The sequence below is a fragment of the Condylura cristata genome, unplaced genomic scaffold, assembly GCF_000260355.1.
Source record: "Condylura cristata isolate star-nosed mole 26May11 unplaced genomic scaffold, ConCri1.0 scaffold00011, whole genome shotgun sequence".
Classification (NCBI taxonomy): Eukaryota; Metazoa; Chordata; class Mammalia; order Eulipotyphla; family Talpidae; genus Condylura; species Condylura cristata.
The window spans coordinates 19,946,292-19,971,245 of record NW_004567112.1 but is presented as its reverse complement, the minus strand read 5'-3'; the positions used below and the strand labels follow the sequence as shown (position 1 = coordinate 19,971,245).

Genomic DNA, 24,954 nt, shown 5'->3' with positions numbered 1-24,954 from the left:
TTTCCCAACTCGAGGCTCCATGCTGCTGCTCTCCACCATGGTGATGGAGCGGGCAGGTCTGTGCCCTGACAGATAAGGGAGCCCCCTGCCCCGCTCACCTTGAGGAGGCAGCGTGAGCTGCAGCTCTGTGTGTCCCGAGGGGCAGTGGGCCTGATGCAGGCGGGGTGGTGTGGTGGGGAGGCCGGCCCTCCGCAGCCTCTACTCTGGGGCCCTTATGGGGCGCTTGCAGTCTTAAGTGGGGGGACGTCTTAGACGGAAAGCCAGGCCGAAAGTGCATAATTAGGTAAATACCCATTTCTTGAGCTCACACGCAGGGGTCCTCGTTAGGGGCTGGATCACAGAGATCACTCAGTACCGAGGACTGGGAAGTAGGTGCTGTTGGGAGCTAGCGGAACGTGCGTGGAGTTTATGAAACCAGCACTTATTGAGACCTACTGTTCGCCAGATCCTCTGCTAAACCTGGTACTAGGTCTGGGAGGGGATCTGAAGTTCACCTAAATCAGTCTGAGAAAGGCAGATTTGGGGGAGGCAGAGGTCACACAGCTGGTTGGAGGACCTAGGTCTTCTGACCCAGAGCTTGCTCGGCCCCCACGGGGTGGCACCAGGTGAGAAGTTGCCTGAAGTTATAGGGCAACTATTTTCACACTCTCAGGTCTGTGGGCACAATGGCTCCAGTCTGGTTGGGGAGTCCCCAGCCTGCCTCCTTCTCAGGGCTGTTGTCTTAGTGCCTCGAGCTCCTGCTGGTCAGGCTAACTGTCCAGTCAGGCAGGGGCCTCACACCAGGGTGCAAGTCCCCGTATGAGGAACGTACTGGAACGTACTGGCCGACGAGCGTCTGCTGACAACAGCAGGCAGACATTGTGGCTGGATTAGCAAGATCAGCTAGAAGACCTTGCTTATCAAGGTGAGCAGTAAGTTAGGCAAGAATAGGGAGTAGAGTATGCTTTGACTACAGGAACTATGGCCCCCCGCCCCCCAAGTAGCCCCTGGTCACTGCACCCTAGCTTGCACCAGACACGACGCATTCCCCATCAGGCACTTGCCGCCTTCTCTGAGCCTGTTCTGGGTAATACAAGCCCACGCAGAGATCGGGGCTGCGCCTTGCTGGGTATAGTCCCTCTGGGCCCTGTAGTGCTCCCAACCCACAAGCCCTTGGAGTAGACCTCTCATCCCATGCCACTCCCAATGCTGCCACCTGGCAAGGTGACAGGGGTTCCCTCTCGGTGGTGCCGAACAAGGCTTAGGTGACTTTCACACTTGCGTTACTGCTCCCTAGGGGCACCTGGGCCCTTGCCCGAGCCAATGGAACAGAAGGTCGTCCTTCCTTGCCCATGCCTGGGAGTGTGGTTGTCCCTGCTCGTTACAGGCGGGTACATTCATCCTGGCTGCTTGTTGCAATGCCTTCATTAGTCCTGACACTCACAAACAACAGTGGCAAGTGTTTATTCAGCTCTTAGTATGTGCCAGCCACTGGGCTAAGACTATCATCATTTACTCCTCACAATAGCCCTCTGTTGGAGATGATTAATCCCATTTTACAGATAAGAAGACTGACTCTCAGAAGTTAAGTAACTTGCCCAAAGTTACACAATCTGGGAATTCTAGAGCTTGGCATTGAATCAAGGCAGACAGACTCCAGACTGCATGGGAGAGGACAGATTCAGCTTCAGGGACCCCCTCAGTGGCTTGAGGCCCTCAGCAACACAAGGGTTAGGGTTTGGCAGGTTCCCAGGGAGGGACTTGGAGTTGTGCCTGGGCTCTGAGGGAGGTCTGGCTCCTCCAAGCCCAACGCACCGTGGGAGTGTGGGTGGGTCATGTGGGGCCCGCAGGGGCAGCTCCACAGGGCCCTGAGGGAGGAGCAGGTGAGCCGGCTTCTTTCTGCCTGGCTTCTGCTGATGGCTCGTGTTTGGGGGAAGCGGCCTCTCTCCTAGTCTGGTTGCAACCATATTCCTGCATCTGTCTGGTCAGTCAGACCCCAGCAGGCCCCAGGAACAAAGGATTCTTGCCTCTGCCTCAGCCAGACCCAGGCCAGGCAGCCCCAGGCAGCAGCTCCCCGCCCCCCCTACTTTGCTTCCTGCCTTTTTTTGGCCCAAGGCAGGGTGTATGTTTGAAAACCACAGGATTTAGAGGCTCGAGGTGCCGCCGAGTGGCAGACTCTAGTGCTGCACCCAGTTAAAGTGGCTCGGGCCAGAGAGCTGTTGGGAAACTCCCCCGGGAGCCCCAGAAAGCATGCTCCCATCTCATCTGTGGCTTAGGCAGAGACATGGGGCGAAGGGGGAGTCTGATTGGTGGTAATTCTTTCCGCGCTGGGGTGCTGCCTCTTTGGTCTGGGATACCTACTTCCCTTCTCTCCAAAGCTTGGAAGGGCTTACAGGGAGCCCTCCGCATTTTGACTTAAGTGCTCGTGGAGGATGAAGACAATGCAAATACAACTGCAAGTGAGAGCAGTTCAAGAGCTTCGTTGTCATGGCAACGGCACATGGCAGCACCTCCTGGAGCCTCAGTTTCCCTGGCTGTAAGACAGGAATACTAATCTTCACAGGATTGCTTAGACCAGGGCTTCTCACTGTTGGCTGCAATCGATGTCACTGGGGGAGCAAGAAAATCTGCCGTGCCTGGTTCCTGTCCCTGTCCTGTTCTGATTTTATTATTCTAGGGTCCAGCCTGGGTATTAGAATTTTTTAAAGTTTCCCCTGGAGATTCTAGTGTGAAGGCAAGGTCCAGAATTTGTGGTTTTGATGGCACTTAGAGACTATGAACTTTTCACAGGCCTCTGAAAATGTCTGAGGCCAGAATAAAAGGTTTCTTGGTCGCATGAAAGCAGCCAGCCACAAAATAAGTATGAACTGTGTGATCTCACTTACGACAAATTCCAATGCAGGCAAAATAAATCTGTAGTGTTAGAACTCAGGAGATGGCCGCGGCCAGTGGGAGGTGGGTATTCACAGGCCTGTCCCCTTCACAGGGCCTGTTAGTGGCGTGCTCACCCCTCAGGACTCAGGGAGCTCTTCAGCTTTGTGTATTTTTCTGTATGTATCACATATTTCATCAAAGTGGCCAAACAAATTTGGCTCCAAAATAGGAAAAGAAAGCACAGAATTGAAATTAATGGTTTATTATGCATCTACAAAATGTATAATTATGTCAAACAATCAGTTGCAATTCAGCTCAACTTGACTGGTGTGTGTGTGTGTGTGTGTGTGTGTGTGTGTCGTTTGGTGTGGGTTGTGGGGTTTATGACAATGTTTGGTATCGTAGGATTGGGGCATTCGAAAGAGAAGATCCCTTGTGTCCAAGGAAAACCATAAAACAGCCCAAGTTTACATGAGGAGCTGTCACTTTACTCATGGAAGAGAATCCATGGCTTTCAGCAGAATCTCAAAGGGGTAGGTGACTGCCCTTCAAAAGGTTGGGAAAAATTGGCTTTGAGGAGTCATGCGGTGGATGTGCCTGGCATGAAAGAGGTGCTTGGTGAAGTCAGTTTCTTCCTTTCCTTTTGGAGTCCAACCTTTGGAGGTTCCCACTTGGCCTCTCAGGTGACTTCAGGAGGACTGAGGGTACATGGTACAGCTCACAGTTCTTCCTCTAAGCAGCTGTTCAAACGACCTGTCGTTTTAGCATCTGCCGGATAGAGGAACTTGGCATGCAGCATCCTGGAGCTGCCCCTGCCTTTGTGGCTTCTGATCAGGAATAATAGAGGAGGTGGAAGAATACGAAGGGAGTCTGAGGGTTCTACCAGCAAGCAGACCTCCGTAATTCACCCAGCTATCCTGAGTCTCAGCTTTGTCATTTGTAAGATGAGCACATTATGAGAACGCACCTTTGTAAATGATCATCTGTTTCTCCAATGTAAGATGTTATTGTTATTGCTGAAGTTGCACTAGGACCTCATTACACCGTGGCCTCATGATATAGATTTATAGTCAGGTTTCAGATCCTTGCATAGAGTAAACAGATATTTATCCAAGGGTTCACTGATTCCCTAATATATGCCAGCAACATCCACGTACATTACTATTCCACTTAGTTCTCCAGTGCGCTGGTGGGTGGCTGTATTTGAATTCGTATTCTACAGAGGAGGAAACTGATGTTCCAGGTGGTTAAGTAGCTTGACAAGTGCCCACAGCTAGTAAGCGTCAACGATTTGCACTAAATCCCCAGTGCCAGGTCCCGCTCTCATCCTGCTGGGGAGTCACGGCCAGAGGCAAAATCCGTCCTCCTGGACTGACTGGTAAAGACAGATCCCAGACCAGGGAGAAGCACGTGGACAAGTGCAGACACAGAAAAATGAGCTTGGCAGGGGCATGAGGGGCTAGTTATTTTGGAGTAATTCAACTTATCGATTTCTGTAATGGAAAAGTGATTGGGACCAGCGACCACCTGAGAGCAGTGCTGAGCAAGGCTGAGCAAGGCCCTGGAAGGGGGAAATGTTAAACGCGGCTTGGGAGATGTGTAGATGGTGAGGGCCTCCTTCCCTCTGCCCCCAGGTCCTTGATACTTTCTTGGAGGCGGGGGTCTGGTCTTACTTGTTGCCACCACCTCCACCCTGTGCCCCAAGTGCCTGGCCCTTGGCAGGTGAGTGGGAAATGGAGCCCATCACAGCTGGTAGGAAGGGACGAGAACGTGCAGACACGAGATCCTCAGGCCCCTGGAGAAACATGCTGCTCAGAAGCAGCCTAGGTGGATGCAGACAGGTGAGCTGTGCTGAAGTACAATTCAGCTGTAAGTGATCACTGGCTCAATGGCAGGGGAGAGGCGGTGACTCCGGCCACTCCCTGCACTGGGCAGCAAAGCGGCCCTGACTGTGATCTTGTGACTGTGGGCTTGGGCTCCACCTGTCCTGGGGGGTGGGAGGAGGGGGAGGCGCCCTGAGCCTGCTCTGCCCAGGTGCTGGTCCCTGAGCAGCAGGACTTTAAAGGGCCTAGGCCTCGTGGGGCTGAATGCTTTGGCTGGAAAGTCTGGGCGTGGGGCCGAGGGGATGGAATACCATGGATGGGTGGGTGAGTGGATGGACAGAGAAGCAGATGGACACAGAGAAGTTAGGTTCAGAGAGATGACTTTTGAGTCAGAGGTGAACGGAAGCTTGCCTGGCTGAGATGGATGTGTGCAGACCGTGGGGCAGACGAATAGATGGGCTTGGGTCAGCCCTGTGCTTCCAGCTCCCAGCTTGAAGCTCTTCAAAGGGAAGCTGCTGTGTAACTCAGTCCCCAAATGAACTCTGCATTGGTAACTCTGAATGATGGATGTGTCTTGTCGGGAAAGATTCTTATAGGTCTAACATCACCTCTGTTAATGACTTATGGATTGCTGCAAAAATCAGGCACTGCTAGAATTGGAACCCGGAGGTTAAAAGGCCTGGAACAGATCTTAGAATAACATCTGCATTTTATCAGTCTGGCATGGGCCGAGCACTTCACTTGCTTCATCTTGATGAGGTCTTACAACAGCTCCAGGAAGCCACTGTGTCTCCATTTTGTGGGTGAAGAAACCGAGGCAGAGAGCGGCAGGCTAGCTTGTCTACAGAGAGACTAGGTGGGTGTCTCGGATTCAAGTTTGGGTCCATCTGACCTCAGAGTCTCTGGGTGCAGAGCAAAATTAAGAGCGATGGAATAAGTGAGGTGGGGGGGGCCTTCGGATCGGCTAAGAATGAATGTAGGGTTCTGGCATAGGAGTGCAGCAATGCAGAACAGAGGTTTGGATTTAAAAGCCATCATAAAACATGAGAATTTGGAGGATAGAAGCATTTGTGAAAACTAACGGTGTCTTGGGGTGAGGTGCTGAGACCTTTCCAGGTGCTGGCTTGCCCTGTAAACAGTGTTCCTTCTTCGTTCCCCTCTGTATTTGCCTTCAATGGCTGTAAATCTTGAGCCCAAGGAACTGAAAATGTGGAGAAGGTACACAGATGGTCCCCGACTGAGGATGGTTTGACGTACGATTTTCGACTTTATGATGGTGCAAAAGCAATATCCATTCAGTGGAAATAGTATTTCAAATGTGAAGTAGGGATTCTGTTTTTCGATTTAAGAACCATATTCAACAAACTACATTCAACACTTCATTGTATAACAGTCTTTGTGTTAGACGATTTTGCCAGCTGTAGGCTAATGTAAGTGTTCTGAGTACCTTTAAGGCAGAACAGCTAAACTAGGAGGTTTGGCAGGTGAGGTGTATTAAATGCATATTTGACTTAGAAGACTGTCAGTTTACGATGGGCCCATCACGAAGAAGCCATCAAAGATTAAGGAATATCTCACCTCTCTTAGGTGTGAGCTTGCCTCTCTAGGGTGGTGCCTAGAATGAGCAGGGGGAATGTGGGTGTGCCTTTTTTCTTCCCCAGGAGCTCAGCCCCCAGGTTGGAGATGGAGGGGAGCGAGTGGACTCTTAAATCTCTTGGGAGGGAGGCGTGAGTGCCTCTGGGGGACAAATCTGTCATGGTTGTGCTGGGACTGACCATGAAGGAGAATGAGTCACTCTTACAGAAATTCCAGCTACCGATCTCCCTTCCTGGCAGACAGGCCAGCCAGGGTCAAGAGCTCCGGGCAGCTGTAAAGGGAAGCGATCAGATCCCTTCCTCCCCTCCCCCCATTACATCAGTGATGGACACCTGCGGGCTTACACGCAGGCCTGGCGGCTGCACCTGGTGTGGTGTGGGTGTGCATGCACGAGAGGCCGCCCCTGAACCGGGACAATGAGCATATATATAAGTGTGGCAGCAGAGGCCAGCGGACAGCAGAGGGTCGGATGGCAGAGTGCGGTAGAGACCACCAAGAGACCACGGGAGAACGGCAGGGAGCCCAGAAAAAGTTCACGGGGAGTCACAGGAGTCCAAGCTGCTGTCTCCCTGCTGGTTTGTCTCCCCAGACCTGGGAGGATGCAAGGGCTCCAAGTTTCTCCTTCAAACCGCCTGAACCAATGGTGGTGGCAGGACTCCCTGCGAAGGGGTGACCCAGGTTCTCCTGGTACCCACTCTCATCTCCCTTGTGCCTGACACTTCCTACCCTCTCCCTCCCTCAGCTGAGCAGGCGCTCCACACCTGCTGCCTCCATTCATCTCTTGCAATATAGCCTGTCCGCGATCCAGCATGGTCCTCTGTCCACTTGAAGGCTCTTACCATGGCTCTGCTGTGTTGACAAAATGGAAAGTACTTAAAGGCCCCGCCCCTCTAGTTCTGAAATTGTTGCCACTACTGTGTGTCTGAGATGCTTTGCACTTGCTGGAGAAGCAGGCTGGAGGGCGCTGGGGCTCAGGCCAGGTGGCCGGCTGCAAGCAGTGGGTATGGCCAACAGGAAGGAGCTCCAGCGGGTGTTAGCCTTCTGCAAAGGCACTGCCCCCTTTTGGGCCTCAGTTTCCACATCTGAAAAGGGTGGGCACTGGCTTCTCAAGTGCCTCTGGGTTTACTCTGTGCTGGCTGGGGCTGGATCCCCAGACCAGCCCAGGAGTGCCTGGTCTCCTTGCTCAGGGCCACCCAATCAATGCAACACCCTCCCTTGGTTTCCCTTGTTTTATGATTCCACCTGGAAATGGCACCGCACGAGACCTCACCCTAACACATTGGCATAGCCCGAGCCTGGGAAGGCTGTTTTCAGTGTTGGGGTCTCTTCCCTGCCACTGCCAAGCTGTCAGCCCCCGGGGTGGTGGGTATTCACATCCCCCACACGGCAGGCTCCCGGGTCACACGGACTGCAGCAGGACAGGTCTTGGCATTGACTCCAACCAGGCTCCACCCTGACTTTGCTATTTAACATTATCAATCACATTCTAACTTACTGGGGGCTTACTATGGGCAAAGCGCCACCCACATATTTTGTACCATCTCATGTCACATAATAAGCACGTGGTGGGTATTTTCCCACTTTTACAGATGAAGAACCAGGTTCGAAGGCGGCTCACTGAAGTCTCTGTTCAACAGCAAAGCCCCCTGGCCCTCCCTATGGGAAGGCGCCCTCCCCCCAGCAAGCCCTTCAGCCTGTGCACTGCTCCCCTCCCTATCACCTCACACGCCAGATACCTGTCGTGGGCCTGCCGCTGTCGCTGTCGGAGCGCAGGGCTTTTACTAGAACAAAGCACAGCACAAGGTCATGGCTGGCTGGTGTATGCTGAAGGGTACTTGGTTCGATCATCAGCTCAGGGGCCAGTTACCCAGAGATGGCCCCGCAGAAGGGGCGAGGCTCTTTGGAGCCAGAGAGTTTTGGGTCTGAATTACTGCTTTTGGGTCTGAATTATAGCCTTAGCACCTCGAGTAACATTCTTTCTGAGCCTCAGTTTCTTCAGTAATAGAACAGACTAATATTGATCTCAGAGGAGCGTGGAGTTCTCGGCCATGGTAGGCATTCTGTAAATGTTAACTCCTCTCCCTGAGGAGGATTTGTCTCTTCCTGCCTCTCATCTTTCTCTGATGGTCTACCCTTTGACCATTTTTTTTTTTTTTTTTGTTCAACAGCAGTTCCTTAAGAGGACGAGCCGTTGCAGAATGGGTTGGCCTGGCTGTGGAGTTTACCAGCCTGTGCTCTTTCACTCTGCGCGTGTCCCTGTCCCAGGACGCGTTGCTAAGGCAACACACCAGCAGCCGGCAGGATGTGGCTGGGGTTCTGGCCCCAGCAGGAGAGACTATAGTTGACCTGGGGAAGGAGGGAGGCAGATACTCAGCTTGCTTCCTGGGATGACTTGGAATCTGCTGGAACAACTTAGCTGGCTCCCAGAGAAAATTAAGTGTTGTCCTGCATCTCCATCTGTGTGGCGCTGGAGAGGCCAACAGCCCTGGTCAGAGGTGGGAGCAGTATCCAGCTTGGTCCACTGTCTGCTGTGCTGTTCCTGGTGTGACCCCCAGACCCTGGGAGGGGGCCATAGCAGCCAGAGTGACACATAATCAAACTCCTGGCCCTCAGAATGGCACCTCCCCAGAGCAGGGCTGGCAACTAAGGAGAGTCTGGACGTGGTCCCCGGGGGGCACTTGGCACTGGCCACCCTGGCCTGCAAGGGGACTGGACTCGGCACCGCTGTCTCCTCCCGCAGCGTGAACGTGACTGTGAGACCCCCAGATCCTGGCCCTCCGGGTCTCCATTTCTTCCCTCTGAGCCTTCTCTTGTCCTGGGGGCAGTCTGAGAGATGGCGGCTCAGAGGTGTCCAGCTGGCTGCCCAGGGAGAAGGCAGATGCAGGCTCCTGCAGAGATTGGGAGCTCGAGGGCTGCCTCTGTGACCAGCCCTGGAACCAGACACGCCAAGCAGCTTCTCTGCAAAACTGGGATGATCACAGGACTTTCCTCCTAGGATTGTTGTGAGGATTAAATGCGTCGACTCTTGTAAAGAGCTAAGATCCGACCCAGACATGCTGAGTTCCCTGGACCTAAGCTATTACTGTCATTTTAAAGAGTGCATGCCTGGCAAGAGCATTATTCTTGGCGGAATGAAAGTTGTATTATTATTATTATTATCATCGCTAGGCTTTCCTCAAAAAGTGAGATGTTCAGGAAGTGCTGGGATGAGTGGTGAGGTCTCCTTCAGAGGGCCTGCAAGCACCTCATTTGCAAAAACCCCTCTTAGGCTTGTGAACTATCGGCTGGGCCATGAAGGCAACTGTTTCTGTAACAAACTCACAGGCAGCAGAAGCCAACGAAGATGTGAGGAGCCCAGTGGGGCTCGGAAGGGGAGCAGGCCCCCGTGAGCCTCAAGGAAGGGAGATTGAGAGATAAGGGCTGGAATGAGAGTCTGGTTAGCACAGGTGTGGCTCTGTGCTGCTTATCTGTGGCTGGGAAGCACAGAGCTGAAAATGCACCTCCTGAATCACCTGGTTCAGAAAGCTTGGACTCCTGGACCACTGGGGAGGTCCTACCACTTGGGGGCAGAGAGTGTTGCACTGGTTCAATACCTCACTTAGCCTCCTATTTCTGCCATTGTAGAGCGTCTTGGGGGCAGAAGACTTGACCTCACTGGAGGGACTGTCTTCCTCATGGGAGGGCCCAGCCCCACAGGTGGTCCTCAGTGAAAGCCTGCTGCAAGGAGGCAGGAATGGGTGGATGAATGGTGAGAGCTTACTTTCTCATGAAGCAATGCAAGAATGTAGTTAGATTTTTTTCAGGAAGCCCCTCAAAGCCTCTTTCCCATCCTGTGCACAGGGGTCCCCTCTCGGGCTGGAGGAGAGCAAAGTGGGTTATCTTTCCTTGCCATTGTATGCCCAGACCCTAGCTCAGTACCTGGCACAGAAGAGGTGCTCAATCAATAGTTGTTGACTGCATCGATGAATGAATGAAACGCCTTTTCACCCAGGACACTGAACCCTTTAGTTGTGCTCTTAACAGCTGCAGGGATTGTAACTCATCTGGGCTCCCTACCTTACCCCTCCAGGGAGGGTTAAAAGACACAAATTACCCTGTTAGAAAACATTCAGTGCGTGGAGGTTCATGGTCATCACTTAAAGGCACCCTCTGAAGTTGCCATCATACAGAATTTCTTCTGTCCTTGGCAGGCTGAATCCCTACCTGCCCTGACCCTTATTTTTCCTGCTGTGTGCTACCAGTCAATGGAATCCTGCTATCTTGTCATTTACGGCTGCTTTTGGAGCCATCGCCTCTGTGGGTTTGGTTTTACTTATCTCACTATCTTAGATCTACTTGTTTGTTTCTAAAAGGGCAGTAGCTTCCTGAATGACTAGGGAATAGACTGAACAGCGACAGCACTGTCTGTCACCCGTGGCCTGACGGTGTGGCGGAAAAAGCAGCAGCCCTGGCTGGGGACAGCTGGCTCTGTGACCTTGGGCAGAACGCTTCCTTTCTCTGAGCTGCCTTGGGTCTTTAATTCTGTGTCAACACCCATGAATGGGTTTCTCAGAAATGGAGAGATTTTGAGGTTGGTGTATGCTTTTCTGTGAAATTGTTGCTGTTTTTATTTTAAAACTTTTCATTTCAACTCCCGTTCAAGTGTTAAAATAGCACTAGCTATGAGAAATTAATATTTTGTGATTTAAAGGAAAGTATTATTATTATATCAGAAAACAGTAGTTTTTCTTGCCAAATACGTTTTTTAAAGGCTTCTGCATTCTTAAATGCGAATTCATTGTATTTCGGGTGACATTTCCCCATGAAGAATAGATCTGTGATTCATCATGAACCTCACGCTGAGGCTGGCTGGGAGACCATTCTTTGGTGTTACATCATCTCCAGAGGGTGCTCTGGCTACAGAAGCACCCAGGTTTCCAAACACACTGCAGTGAAGACCAAGTGGCAAGGTTCTTTTCTAGAGATCAGGGTAACCTGAGACTAAGCACGCCTATGTCCGCCACCCAGTGAGGGGGAGCAAGTCTGCCCGATTCCCTTGCGCTTAGATTAACGAAACAGGGGCCCAGAGTACTGGCTTCACCCTGTGCTCACCCACATCTCTTGCTTGATCAAGGGTCAAACTTAGGTCTCCAGAGTGTGGCACACACAACCACTGCTCATGCCCAGCGATGCATCCGGTCTCAAGACTTGCTTTCCAATTTCTCCCTGAGGGAAGGGCGGCTGCTAAGTCAGCATCGACTTGCTCCAGGCCATTTGGTTTTACCAGTTAACTCCTAACACCCTAACAGTAGAGTTTATTGGCACAATTTCTCCAGAAAGAGGCTGGAAGACTTAGCAAGTTCAAATTTTAATATTTTTATCAAGAGTCCCAAAGGGCTGACCCTTTCCCCCTCCCATCATCACCACCCACCCCAATAAGGCTTTCTCTATCAGAGGAAGTCAGGGTGCACCGAGCAGAAACAGCACAGGCCAAACCAGCAGGTACATGGTACATTATGAAATCAACTCAGCAAGCCATCTTTGTTAAGGGCGAAATAAGGCTCACAACACTGGAGGATACAGAAAAGCCAGGGGTATTAGGATTCTTCTGAAGGAGTTAGGGAGGTTGGGTGCGGTCTAGGGTAGACTTTCCTTTTCTGTTTTCTCAGAAAACATGCAAAGAAAGGCTTCACAAACAACTAGGTTTACACAAATATCAGTATCTCCCGAACTTCCCTTTTCAAAGATGGCCACCCGGCTGTCCATTCAGAGGGAGCACATGGCAGAATCGACATGGAGAGAGACAGGCAGCAGGAGAGATTTAGTTTTCCACAAAGGTTGTGAGTTTTTTTTTTTTTCCTTTATTGACAGGATTTAAAGTGCATATAACTGAAGGCAAAGTCCAAGGCCTAGAGAAAGATACAAGGCCCGAGAGAGAGGCTCAGAGATTCTAAAGGCGGCAGAGGGATACCTACCTAAAAAGGCCACTTGAGCTGCAGAAAGGATGGGGCAGAGAGACAGAAAATGGGAAAAAGAGAAGGGGGGTGGGGATGGGAGGAGGCGGGGGAAAGAGTTTGGGAGGAAGAAGACAAATACCAGTTCAGAAATTCAGACAAAGATGAGTAGTAAGAGCTAGTTTATATCCCGGGTAGGAAAAGATGGGCTGACTTTAAGGCAGGAACATTTTTATAGGAAATGTGACAGGGTAGATATTGGAAGAGCAATGGCCTCAGACCAGGGCACGACACTCGGGGGCCCTTCTGATGGTGGCAGTGGCTGTGTGGCGCTCCTCCGAGCCTCCGTACGGTCTTCCCTGGAGACCAACACGGGTCTAAGGAATTACCGTCTGCCAGGAGGAGGCTGGGGCTGGGCTCCTGCCCCGGGGGCCTCCCCAGAGCTCCCCAGTGGAAGGCAACTTCCCTCGGCTCCCGGGCTGTGGTCGGGCCCCACTCACCCACACAGGCTGTGCCATCCTCATTGGGCTCATAGCCCCGACTACACCTCTTGTTGGTCCGGCATCTGTAGCTTCCATAGGTGTTGACACACACGGGCTTGTCCCGAGGGCACACGAAGGGGAACTGGATGCATTCGTTAGTGTCTGAAAGACAAGGGCAGCCACTCACTGGGTGGAGTGGGGTGGGGCCTCCCTCAGGCTTTGCCAGCCCCATCGCTCTGTGCCTGTGCGTGACCTTAGCTGTGTCCCTTCTCCTCTGGGCTTAGCTTCCTCGCTTCGGTCCCCTTGGCTGGCTCCTCCTGTACTTGCCCTCTGCACGTTGAGGCACCTGGGCTGGTCCGGGGCCTTCTCTCTCCCATACTTCTTCTCTCATCCCTTCTTTTGTGGATATAGCCAGACTCCCCACCTCTAGCCACAACCTCTCCCTGGCGCACCATACTCACGAACCTATCTAGTATGTGTTTCAAACTTAGTCTGTCCAAAACGGAGCCCTAGATTTCCCCTCACACCTCAACGTTCAAACCTCTTCCACCCCCAGCTCCTGCTTCTTTAACTCAGTCAATGCCACCATCACCCACTCAGCAGCTCAAACACAAACCAGCCTGACCCCGGACTCCCCCTTCTGCCTTACCCCTGTAGCAACTTCACACCAGACCTGCCAGCTTGTTCCGGCTGTCCCACCTGCCCACCTTCGCCCTCCTCTGCCACCAGCCTGTGTCCACCACCATCCTCTAAGCCCGGCCTCTGCAGCTGCTCCTGACGTCTGCTCTTCCCTCCAGTACAACCGGGTATCAGTAGCCAGAGTGGACCCATCGGGCCACTCTCCTGCCTCACTGCGAGACCCTAAGGCCCAAGTCCGGTCACCTTGTGGAGCTGCCGGGCCCGCGGTGACTTGGCATCTGGCTTTGGCTCTGTGTCCTGCACGTGGGCTTCCCACGCCCTTGGCAGCCCCAGCGTTTCCCTGCTTCTTGCTCTTTGCTCCTGCTGCTCCCTCAGCTCTGTCTGTGGCCGGACCTTTCTTGTTGTTGAGGTCTCCTTTCAAGGGCCTCTCCCTGACTGCTCATCTAGAATAATCTTCAGAGAATGCCTTGTGTAAGGGTCCTCAGTGCCCCTGGTCCAGCTGTTGGTCATGAGTCTGTGGTCTGCTCCCAGCACCCTCCGGGGCCTGCTGTGTGGGGGGCCCATGAATGTCCTGCTTGATGACAAGGAGGCGGGGGCTGGGGGGGTGGCCTCACTGTTCCTCCCGGGTACGGGGAAGATGCTGGAGTTTCGGTGTCTCTGCACGGTCTGCTTGGAGAAGGGAGGGACCTCTGCCTGCCCCAGGCTGCCACAGCACCCTTCCGGCCCGTTTCTCGCCTGCCGCTGCCGGGCTGTGCCTCTCGCAGACTCTCTCCTCTCTGCCTGGCACAGCCTCATCTCCCCTCGGTCTCAGCCGAGACCTTGCTTTCTCTGGGCTGACTACTCAGACCCTCCCCGGCCCCGCCTGTGCTCCTGCGGCCAGCCGCTCCCCTGACCAGGCCTGCTCCTCACGCTCTACTTGTGGGCCCCTCCCATTGACCCTGAGCTCCACGAGGTGGGCCTCCGTCTGACTCCTTTACCATGTGTCTCAGGAGCAAGCCTGGCACCTGGTGCGGGCAGGTGAGCATCTGGCAGGTGAACTTTAGCCTGCGGCTGTAAGGCAGGAGGAGCCGCTGGCCCGACCCTCAGACCCTCACATCTGGTCACTGGGACGGAAGGCGCTGGGCAGAAGGTGTTCTGGATGCTGAGCCTCGAGGCCCCCCCTTTCTCACTGCAGGTTCTCGGAGGCTCTCAGAAGCCCAGGGCCCTCACGAGCTGCTGGCCCAGCGGTGCTGCTCGTGGGTGCAATCTCCCACCTGTACTGTGGCCACACGCCACGCCATGCCCTGCCCTGGGCTGTCCCAGCACCCCGAGGTGGTGCCTTCCTACCCTCCTCCTGCCTGTCCCCCCACTGGCTGGCCACGAGAAAGCCTCCATGGAGGACATAGGCCCCCTCCAGCCACCAGAACCGCCCACAGCTGGGCCCGGCAGGCTCACTGTCTGGGTCCCGTGTCCCCTCCCGATCCTCTCTGCTCATGGCCGGGAACAAACTGGCCCCACCCTGAGTCACACCGCTGTTGTCTTGGCTTTGGGGTTGCCTGCCCACTTCACCACCCCTTGCCTGCACCTTTAGCCCTGCCAGGGTGCAGGCTACCACTGTCCAGGGAGCGCTGGCCTCTGCCCCAGACCCTGGAGCCTGTAGGCAACTCACCTGTGCAGTGGCCATTTTCCTGCTGGGAGAATCCCTGGCCGCACTGCAAGGTGGGAAGAAGCAGAGACATAGTGAGTCGGGGAGAGCCCGCCTCAGGTCCCCCCAGTCACATCTACAGCAGAGCTGCTGGCCTGACCCAGAGTGAGGGCTGCGCTCAGCCCTGAGCCAAGGGGGAGCCCCTCCCTGGCAGCACCCTTCCCGTGCACCGGAAAGAACAGGCTGGAAGGCAGGCCAAGAACTGGGTCAAGCTCCCGCTCGTCCCCAAGTGGGATCCATGTCCCTTGGCTGGGACCCCTGAACCATCTGTCCCTTCTGTGCCATCACCCTGTGACAGGGCTGTGTCTTAGTCAAGGCAAAGAGTGATGGGGAGCGGGAGATGCTTATACCAACTTCTCCAAGAACCTTCCTTGCTCATGGGGGTTGGCACATGTGCCAGTCTAGATGCCACTCTCTGGGAGATAAAGGGGGCACCCCATCAGGGGGAGTGAATCAAGGCCTCTGGCTAGAATTTGAGCCATGGAGGCTGAGACAGATTTGGGAGCCTGCTCACACCCCATCCCCCAGCCCCCCACCACCGGGTTTGCTGTACCTCCTGGAGACAGCAGTCTGGTGGCGGGACAGGGCTCCAAACAACACTTCTCACAGGACAAGACGTCAGCTGTCCGTATCAAAAAGTGAGGGGCCCGGCGGGGACTACTGGAGAAGGGCGATGCTCCCCTCCCCAAAGCTGTGCACTGGTTACAAAGACCCTTAAGCTCCGGGGGCAGAGGCCATTGAGCTGCCTGCTCGTCTTGAACTTCCCCTTGGGTTTTGTGAGCACCCCTAGAATCCTCCTTACAGGTCCCCCTTCTGTGCGAGTGTAAGCCGATTCTAATTATGTGCGCCCACGTGGTGCCCACGAGGGTTAACGTCAGAGCTGTTGCTCAAAGAGCCTCCAGAGGCTCTGCCCACCCTCGAAGACTTGAGAAGAACCAGCAGGGAGCAGGAGGCCTGGGTCATCTTAACTTGGCTCGCAAAGGGCCGTACGGCCTCGGTGGATTCCTTTTCTTGGTTTCAGTTTTCCTCCTCTGTAGAATAGGTGCAAAAAGATTTGCCCTGCCAACACCCAGGCTTTCTGCGAGGCGCGGAAGAGGTGTGGGCGGTTGCAGGGGCAAGCACATGTTGAGGCGTCACTAAGAAGCCCGCGGTTTGCAAAGACCCGGCTCTCGAGAGCTGGTGTCTGCAGACTCTTGGAATCTCGCAGCAGCCCGGGGCGGTGGTGGGGTCTGGTTTTCTGGCAATGAGGCCTCGCTGCCTTTGCTCACCTCGAGTGGGGCTGGGTCCTGAGGTTTGGCTTCATCCTGGGGGTAGGGGATTTCCAGCACCGAATTCATCTCTTCACTGGCCACGCTCTGGCTCGCCATCCTGCCATCTGGCCACGTCACCTCCACGCTGCTGGCTTCATCCTTCCCTGTGCAGTGGAAGGGGAAGGTGTGAGCAGCAGAGGAGAGAAGACAGTTCCCAGCAAAGCACTCTCGCTCTAGTAAAGAGATGAATTTAACGTCGTTCTGAGCGCTAGGGAAACTGAGCCTGGCAGCTGTGGCCCCTTCTGGACAGTGCTGGCCAACAGAACTCTCTGTAATGGTGGAAATGTTCTGTCCATTACGGTGGCACCAGTTGAGCTCTTGAAGTGGGACGAGTGTGTCCCAGGAACTGAATTTTATTTCTATTTAATTGTAATTAACATGACTTTCACCAGCCACAATGGCCAGAGGTTATGCTCTTGGACAAATAAGCTCTAGAACTTTCATTACTGCCTAGGTCCATCAGCATGAGGATTTTTTAGGGGAGATGGAACCAACTAATAAGCAGGCTGACTGGGATTTGGTCTAAATCTCGGCCGTGTGGCTTACGGGGTATGTTGGAAAGAAGAGCATGAAAGGTGGGCTCCGGGAGGCCTGGAGCACGTAATCCCAGGCAGGTGCTATCGGAGCTTATTTTTAGATTACCCATGTCCACTTTTATACCCCAGCCACATTCACATTTATAGCCTGCTAGGAAACAGGCGCTTTCTGTCCCTGGGGATGTCCCTGTTTTCAGGAGTTTCCACTCTGGAAGGGCGGACAGGCAACAGGTGCACAGTAAGGGGTGTCAGATCTTAACAAGCTCCACAAGGAATGGTGGGCCAAGAGGCACCTGCCTTCTGTGCGCAGACCGGCCAGGGACAGGCTCCCGGGCAGAAGTCATTTGAGTTGTGTGCCGATGAAAAGTTGCAGGGAGGCGCACAGAACACTCGGCAAGGTGACGTGTTCACTAACGGGGGTGACGTGTTCACTAACAGGGATCTGTCCTTAGCAGCGCCTGTCCCTGGAGGCAGAAGGCAGGCTGGGAAGCTTTCCCAAGTGTTAGGCATCGCCAAAGTGGCCCCGGCTCCCTGTAAGGCAGGCCCAACACTGTGGCAAGATCTGGCTAGTAGTGACGAACTGGGGTGGCGGCTGGACCTCCCCTGCAGGGAGATGCTGTTTTTGTCAGTCACCTGGGAAAGGGCTGCACTCACAGAGGGCATAGACCCTGGTTATGGCCCACCATGGCCGAGCATGTGTGGGCCCAGTGCTCAGGGGTCCACACATCTATGCACCCCACCAGCTCCCTTTATAGGCTGAAGGAATGATAGGGCACCACAAGTGTCCCTTTTCCTGTCGTGCGTCCAGGTTCTGCTAGAAAACAAGTGAAGCCGAGATGTGCTATTGAATTGAGAGTCGCTTTTGGTCATTATCGTTCGTCCTTGGATTGACAAAGACGGCCCCCTGGGGTGAAGGGCAGTCTGTGAAACACCATCATGTGTAAAGGGGTTCGCCAGTTTTAGACTAGGGCTGCATGCAGACTTTGAGAAGAACCTGTGTGGGGACTCCCCTGGGCAGTCTGATGGGCGGGGCTCAGCACGCTGTGGTCGGAAGCAGCTGCATCTCATTCCAGCGCTCCGGGATGTCCACTTGGGGATTCCAGAGGAGCTCACACCTGGAGAACACTTCATCCAGCTTCCTAGCCGAGTCTGGTTCCCTTTTGTGTTATGCCCAAGCCTCCGCCAAACCCAACCCCTTCCTCAGCTCTGAGCAGTCTCATTGGAAGTTTCCAGGCTCACTGCTGCTGTGCTGTGAGTTAATGAGGACAGGGACCAGCTGCCACCCACTGGAAGGGTCAGAGGTGAGCAGCCTTCACCTCCTCAGGCTGGCGGGGGGGGGGTTGGGGTGGGGTGGGAGGGGTGGCAAGGATGTACCAGGGCGAGGGTCCCACGTGCGGGCCGACTTCTCATCCATGGAGATTCGCCCTTTCCAGGCCACTGACTAGGTCCGAGTTTTGCTTTATGAAGCCAGGAACTATTCTCATAACCCCTGTTTCCCATTCCCTCCTTCTACAATTATTGCTTTTGGGGGAGGGGGTGGAAATGGGTGTGAGGGGTGTCTGCTCCAGAAATTTTTTCCATCTGGAGTGTCTTGAAGTTCAAGAGAGCTGGCATTTTTAGGGTGTACAGTGCCCACATAAAGTGGCATACACAAAAAGTAAACATTTTCCACTTAAAAAAGGAGACAAAGAAAAGCAAATGTTTCTCACCTCAGCCAACAGAACAGCTACATGAATACATTTTCCAGGCTGACTGAAGTGCCACAAATAACTCAAGAGTCACCGAATATTCATAGACAACCACAAATTTACATCCTGTATTTGCCTGCTTCCGCCCTTCCTCCACACCCAGCATCCGAGCAAGCCATGAAGTCCCTCAGCAGGACACTCTTCCCCATTTGGGCGCCCTTGGGGGCCCCATTTCCTCATCTGCAGGACAGGGGTGCTGGCTGGAGCGCGGAACCCTGCCAAGGGCAGCCTCCCCCTGGGATGTGAGGCCCCGCTGGGCACACACCCCTTGGCACTTACCCCATCCTCTGACACTGGGGCACCTACCGTCCACAAGAAGCTTTTTTTCATTCACTGGTTGGCAACAACACTAGAGAACTGTACCCCGAACCCCGCCAGGTGAGTTGCAGTGTTGCTTTGGTGCCTTATGGCAGCAACACGAGGGAGGTATTGTTTTGTAATTCCTAATTTAGAGACTTGGGGGACAGAAGTGAATTGCCCAGAGTTACACAAGTAGGGAGCATCTGGCCCCAAAGCCCACATCTACCATACCCATGTCCTACTGCCCACCCCCTACCTTGCCCAGCCCACCTGGAAACAAGCATCCCATGGGCAGGGCTGTGGGGGCCCACAGGAAGGTGTGGGGGGCCTCTGGGAGGACCCGAGCCCGTGGTACAGGGGCAGAGTGAGGATGTTAAACTGGGAAAGCGCAGCGGCCATGCTGGTTCCAGCTTGGCAAGGCCAAGGGCGTGCAGGCGTCTGAGCTGGGCCTGGGCCTGAGCCGTCCCCAGGCCCAGCTGAGGCCTCTGCCCCAGAGGGCTCGAGCCTTCCCACGGCCACACGACGGGCCTGGCTCTGGCTCAGTGGCTGCCTACTGCCCTTGGCCAGGCCTTGTACAGGGAGCGGGCTGGCCAGTGCAGGAGGCCCTGCTGACCAGCACAGACGTGAGGGCAAGGCAGCAGAGACTGGCCTCTGGCAGCTTGGGAAGGACAAAGGCCAGGGAGGCACCGGAAATTGCACTTTTCAGAAGAATTACAAGCAAAACAGATGGTGGGAATACAGTTGGTGGAATATTTTTGCACTTTAATAAAGCCATTTTTCTGTGGGCCCCTGCGTCTTCCTTCCTGAAGTGAGCACCAGCCAGCTGCAATCAGTTGAAAGGGAGGCGGCACGTGCTTATGGGGGCGGTTGTCAATATTTGGGGTGAGACCTGAGTGGGGTTGGCAGGGGTTAGCAGATTATAGGGGCTTGTTTTTATTTCTGGGTTTGATTGCACTGACTGAGCCTTCTGACAGCTAGGAAGTGGGAACCAGGGTGTGAGATATGAGGGGCTGGGGGTGGGGTTGGGGCAAACAGGATGCATGTGGGCACTCACCAAAGACGGAGCAGAGACGTTAATTTATGAGCCTGGCGCTGTCTGCAGAGAAAGGTCAGGGAGGGGGGGAAGGCAAAACTTGGGGCTCCACTGAGCAGAGATGGGTGGGGTGGGAGCTGACACCCCCAGAAGAGACAGTTTTGTAGGAAGAAGCTGGAGCATGCTGCACAGCTGTGGACCCCTGAGAACAGACACCCGGCAGATCCCGAGCGTCTCCTGTGTTGCGGTGCAGCCGACCCAGGGCCAGGCCCACTGCGCCTGAGAAGCCCGTCACGGAGCTGGCTGGCTCCGTGCTCAGGGCAGAGTCCGGCAGGTGCTCTCCAGTGGGGGTCAGGATGCACGGGAAGCCTCGCCTGGCGAGAGGACGGGGGGCATACCTGGGCACCCACAGACTGGTCCGCAAAGTCAGGAGGAGGCAGGGGTGGCTTGTGGAGGGAGGAGGGACGTGCGGCCAGTGGGGTGAGTCTGGATGGCTTAAGCACTGCTGGGGGCATCCTGTGGCCTCCGCCGGCCTCTCCTCACAGCCCAGGCTGCACCTGCTTTTCAGTGGATTGGAAGCCAAGGCAGGCCAGGACATGCCCCTTCTCCCCGAGACGGGGGGCCAGACTGCTCAGGGGGGAAGCCACTGCACTGTCTCTGGGGGGCCGATGCAGGAAATGACGCCTGAAGCCTGAACTCCTGCAGCCTTGCTGGGACGTGGAGGAGCCAGGCGCAGGCTTGGAGCGAGGTCCAGGATGCGGTGTTGAGAGAGCGAGAAGAAAAGGCCAGTTTGGGAGCAGTGGATCGCCCATCATCGTTTTAATCATAAAATCCCAGGAGTAGATTCCTGGAAATGTGCTCGCAGCGATGCACGTCACGGGAGCCTACAGGGAGGCCAGGCTGCACCGCCCGCCCGCCTCACCACCCTTCGCTCTGCTCTGCACTTTCTTCTCACTGGGCCCAACATCTCCCGGCGCCTCACGGCTACACCTCGTCGTTAGCAATTTTGTATTCCTCGCTACTCCATCTGCCACTGGAGGGTAAGACCACGCATGGCAAGAATCTGCACTTGCGTTTGGCACCTAGCAGGTGCTCAATAAATATGTATTGAATAGCTGTATCAGATGGCACTGGGGGAGGGTGGAGGGAGAAACGTTCCCTCTTACTTAATATTCCAAACATAGTGGTGAGAATACAAGTTATTTTTACTTTCTTCTTCTTCTTTTTTTTTTATAAGATTTATTTTATTTATGCATACAGAACTGGGGTACAGGCCAGAGGTGCAGGGGAGGTGAGAGGATTCACCAGAGACAGAGTGGGGAGCAGGACATGCAGACTGACGAAGTGCACTGCTGAGGGGAGCAGCGGCCGGCCAGGAGAGGGCTGCCGCGCCATGGGTGGGGATCAAACTCATGCTGCTTTGGCTATGTCGCGTCCTAATGCTGTGCTCTGACCTATTGTGACACCAGGGAGGGTCCTTTACCTTCTTATTTGATTTTTAAAAATATTTTCTAATTTCCCATAATCAGTATGCATTATTCTGACACCTAGAAAAGCACACAAAAATAAGGCCTAAAGACAACTTCTGCGGGGACCCAGGCCCTGCCAGAGGCCCCTCTGCAGGAGCTTTACCGCAGCCCTGCCCTGGTGCGGCCAAGCCTGGCGGGATTCCGGCCCTGGCGGCCCCTCCTGTCCAGCCTGCTCTGCGTGTCCCCAACAGGGTGGCCTTGGCATCCTTCTCCAGACTCTGCTCCTTCTGCCCCAGACACACTGGACGCACTCTGGGCCGTGGTTCAGCCAGCAGACTAGAGTGTTCTCCCAGTCCCAGAGCTGGCCTTCTACCCGCCCCTCTCCCAGCAGGCCTGGCCTTAGCCCCGGCTCCTTGGGAAAGCGGCCTGGGAGCAGGCCTGGCTTTCCCTGCTCGGGGCCCCGCGGACACTGGGCCGCATGAGGCGCGTGCCAGTCGCTTACAGGAGAGTCCCTGTGCCCACCGCCGCGCTGCTTGGACTGGAGGGAAGGAAGAGTTTCTTTTGGTCTTCACTCTCTCTGTCTCTGAGTCTCTTGGTCTCCCCAGCTCCTGTCTCTGCCTGTGTCCCCACTGTCCTTCCACTGGCCTCCCCTGAGGCTTCTCTCTTCCTTGCCCACACCTGGCCCTCCATCAGTGAGGAGGCCTGTGCTGCGCTCTGCACATGGAGGAGCTTCCCCTGGGCCTAGGTGCCGTGGCTTGGCGCCCCGGGCTGTGTCCAGGCTGCTGCCCTGCTGACTGCTGAGCCACAGAGCTTCTCCCTGCAGGCCCCAGGATGAGGCGCAGGGTGGGCCCCAAGAGCAGCTTCTTTCAGTGCATCTCTGGAAGTGGTACTGGTAGCAGAGAGGATCTGTGGGGAGGCCAATAGGGCAGTTGGAACCAGAGTTCAGACCCAAAACAATTTTTGAGGCACATGACAGGTGTCTTAAATATAAGAGGGAACCCATGGGATACGGGGGAGGGGAACCCAGCCCAGTGTGGCCTGGCCATTGATTTGCTATGTGAGTCTCAACTTCCATATCTGTAGCCAGGGATGATGTTGGTGACCAGCCTGATACCTGGAACAGCATCCTAGTTAGGGTATGGTGACAGTCAACTTGGTACCTGGACAGCCTCACTATGTCTCCTTTCTAAAGTAGGCTTCAGCTTCGGTTTTCTGATCTGTAAAGTGGGGGTTCGGAATGCTGATTCCTCCTATTGGACTGGGAGTTGAATAAGGAACCACAGAGGATACTCGGCCAGTGGCTGGGCTAAGCAAAGTTAGTGCTTGACCAGAGCAGCTGCTGCTGTATTACAGGGGGATGCATTTAAAGGTCACCTTGGACTTTTGGGCCAGCAGAGCAAACAGCTGTCCTCACAAGGGATAGCCGTCCAGCCACAGGCCAGTCCTCTCAGTGCAAAATAGCCCGAGAACTTGTTCATATGACCAGGCCCTGGGTCCTCTAAATATCCATGCATCTTTTTCAGGCTGCTTAATGAGCCTGCGTTTCCTGTAAAAATTGAAACACACAATAACACACATACAGGAGAAAATTCAAGTCAGATACTCAGAGGTCTGGGCTGGAGGCTCCGCTCTGCTATTGAGCCATCATCTGACCTGGGCAGGTTTTTGCGTTGTTCTGACCCTCAGTTTCCCCATTTGTGAGGCCAGAATAAACAACAGGTAGTCATGCAGATGACGTGACATACTAAGAGTGAAGAGCCAGCGTGCCTGGTGCATGTTAGAGCTACTATAATAACCAGCCGCTCAGAGAGTCACTGTTCACACTTGTTGTATTTTCTTTCTATTTTTTCTCCACACATAAGACATGTGTATCAAACGAACAGGCACATATGCATTTATTAACTTGAGATCATATTGCCTATTATGTTAACAGTAGGTCACCTTGTGAGATGCTAACACATGGTGTGTGTGGGGGGGTGGCTTTGAGCCTGGGATATTTGACTCATGCTTTCTTGACCATCATGTTTCAGTAAAGACACTCTTGGATCTCCCCAGTGATTCGTAACCTTTCCCCATTATCACCTTTCCTCTCCAGGAAGCCTGTTAAGATCACTTCCCCTTAACCCATGGCCGGTCTCCCCAGGCCCCTGACTCACCCAAGCCGAAGTGCGCCACAGGCTCCATCTCGCACAGGTAGCCCGAGCCCCCGTCGATAATCCTCAGGTGGGCCCCGCTTTTCTTGGTGTACAGCACCACCTTAGCCCCTCTGGCGAAGGCCCCAAATCGGGTCCGAGGTACCACTCGCAGCCAGTTGTTGCTGAAGCCCTGTGGGGGGAGGGAAGGAAGCAGCCTGGCTCAGCTGGGAGCAGCAGGGGCGGGTAGGGGAGGAAGAGGCAAGGAGCAGAAGGCAAAGCCTGGGAACAGGGTGGGAGCCAGGCAGGAGGAAGGCAGAGCAAGGGCGGCTTGGCTGCCACTGGAAACAAGTGCTGGAGAAGCGGAGGCTGGACGCTGCCAGGGGAAAGGGGATGAGGTGCCCAGCTCCTGCTGCAGTGGCCAAGCAAATGTCCCCAGCGCCTCTGCCCTCATCCGCCCGGACCCAGGGGAGCACATCGGCTGGGCCCATGGGTCCCGTGGTCCATGCACACCTGGTTACCCCGGAAGACGGACAGCGGCTGAGCCATGGACTCTCCATGGGACAAGATGAGGTCCAGCATCCCATCTCCATCGAAGTCTGTCACCACGCCCCCTGCAACAACGCAGATTTCACTCTGGCCATCGACCAGGAGACCCACTGGGAGGGGCTCAGGACCTGCCATGGCCACAGCCCTGAGTGCAGGAGGCAGAGAAAGGACACAGCTGGGGCAGGGAGGCTGGGCCTGAAGCCTGCTCCCCTCCTTTCTTACAGCCACTCCCAACGGGGCTCACGGAACAGGGGCTCCCTTTCCTTCCCCCATTTGGCACAGAGAAGATGGATGCACATTACACAGACCGCGAGGACTTCCTTCTCTTCCATCACACTTGCCCACTAGAACTGCACTTCTACAATCTGTGAGGCATTCATGCACATACTGTCCCCTTTTGGTCCTTACTACTCCTCAGACAACTGAGGACGGTGGGCTCATCATGCCCATTTTATGCATGTGGAAACAAGGCCCAGATGAAGCAACTTCTCCAAAATCACAAGTGAGACAATGGCAGGGCTGGGTCTCTGGACTCCCGACACGGTATTGTTTCCTAGCCCCTGTGGGAGAGGGGGAGGTCACACCCTTCTTTCCATCTCCCCCAGTAGAGCCTGGCCAGAGAAGCTACAGCATGGAGATTCAAGTTGGAACTGGTTTGAGCCAGTTTCAACCGCTTTGAACCAGTCAGAACCGGTTTGAAACTGTTGGAAGCAGTTTGACCTAGTCTAAATCCGTCGGAACTGGTCTAAATTTGTTGGAACTAGATTGAATCAGTTAATACCGGTCTAAACCGGCTTCAGTCTGTTTGAAGCGTTCCGCCTCTCTGAATTTTGAAGAGGTCAGAGTGAATCCACAACTCTTTGGAAA

At 54.5% G+C, this 24,954-nt stretch overlaps 1 protein-coding gene across 1 annotated transcript in view; it reads right to left on the bottom strand.

Moving 5' to 3' along the window:
- Nucleotides 1-11,663: 11,663 nt before the first annotated feature.
- The window catches only part of CRTAC1 (cartilage acidic protein 1), a 125,564-nt gene continuing 112,273 nt past the window's right edge, over nt 11,664-24,954 (bottom strand). The window contains exons 9-14 of the mRNA XM_004681019.2: nt 24,052-24,232; nt 23,563-23,731; nt 16,279-16,424; nt 14,975-15,017; nt 12,706-12,849; nt 11,664-12,244 (exon numbers count right to left, since the gene is read on the bottom strand). Of these exons, the coding sequence (XP_004681076.2) occupies nt 12,126-12,244; nt 12,706-12,849; nt 14,975-15,017; nt 16,279-16,424; nt 23,563-23,731; nt 24,052-24,232 (802 nt within the window). The 3' untranslated portion in view covers nt 11,664-12,125. The remainder of the gene's footprint in view (nt 12,245-12,705; nt 12,850-14,974; nt 15,018-16,278; nt 16,425-23,562; nt 23,732-24,051; nt 24,233-24,954) is intronic.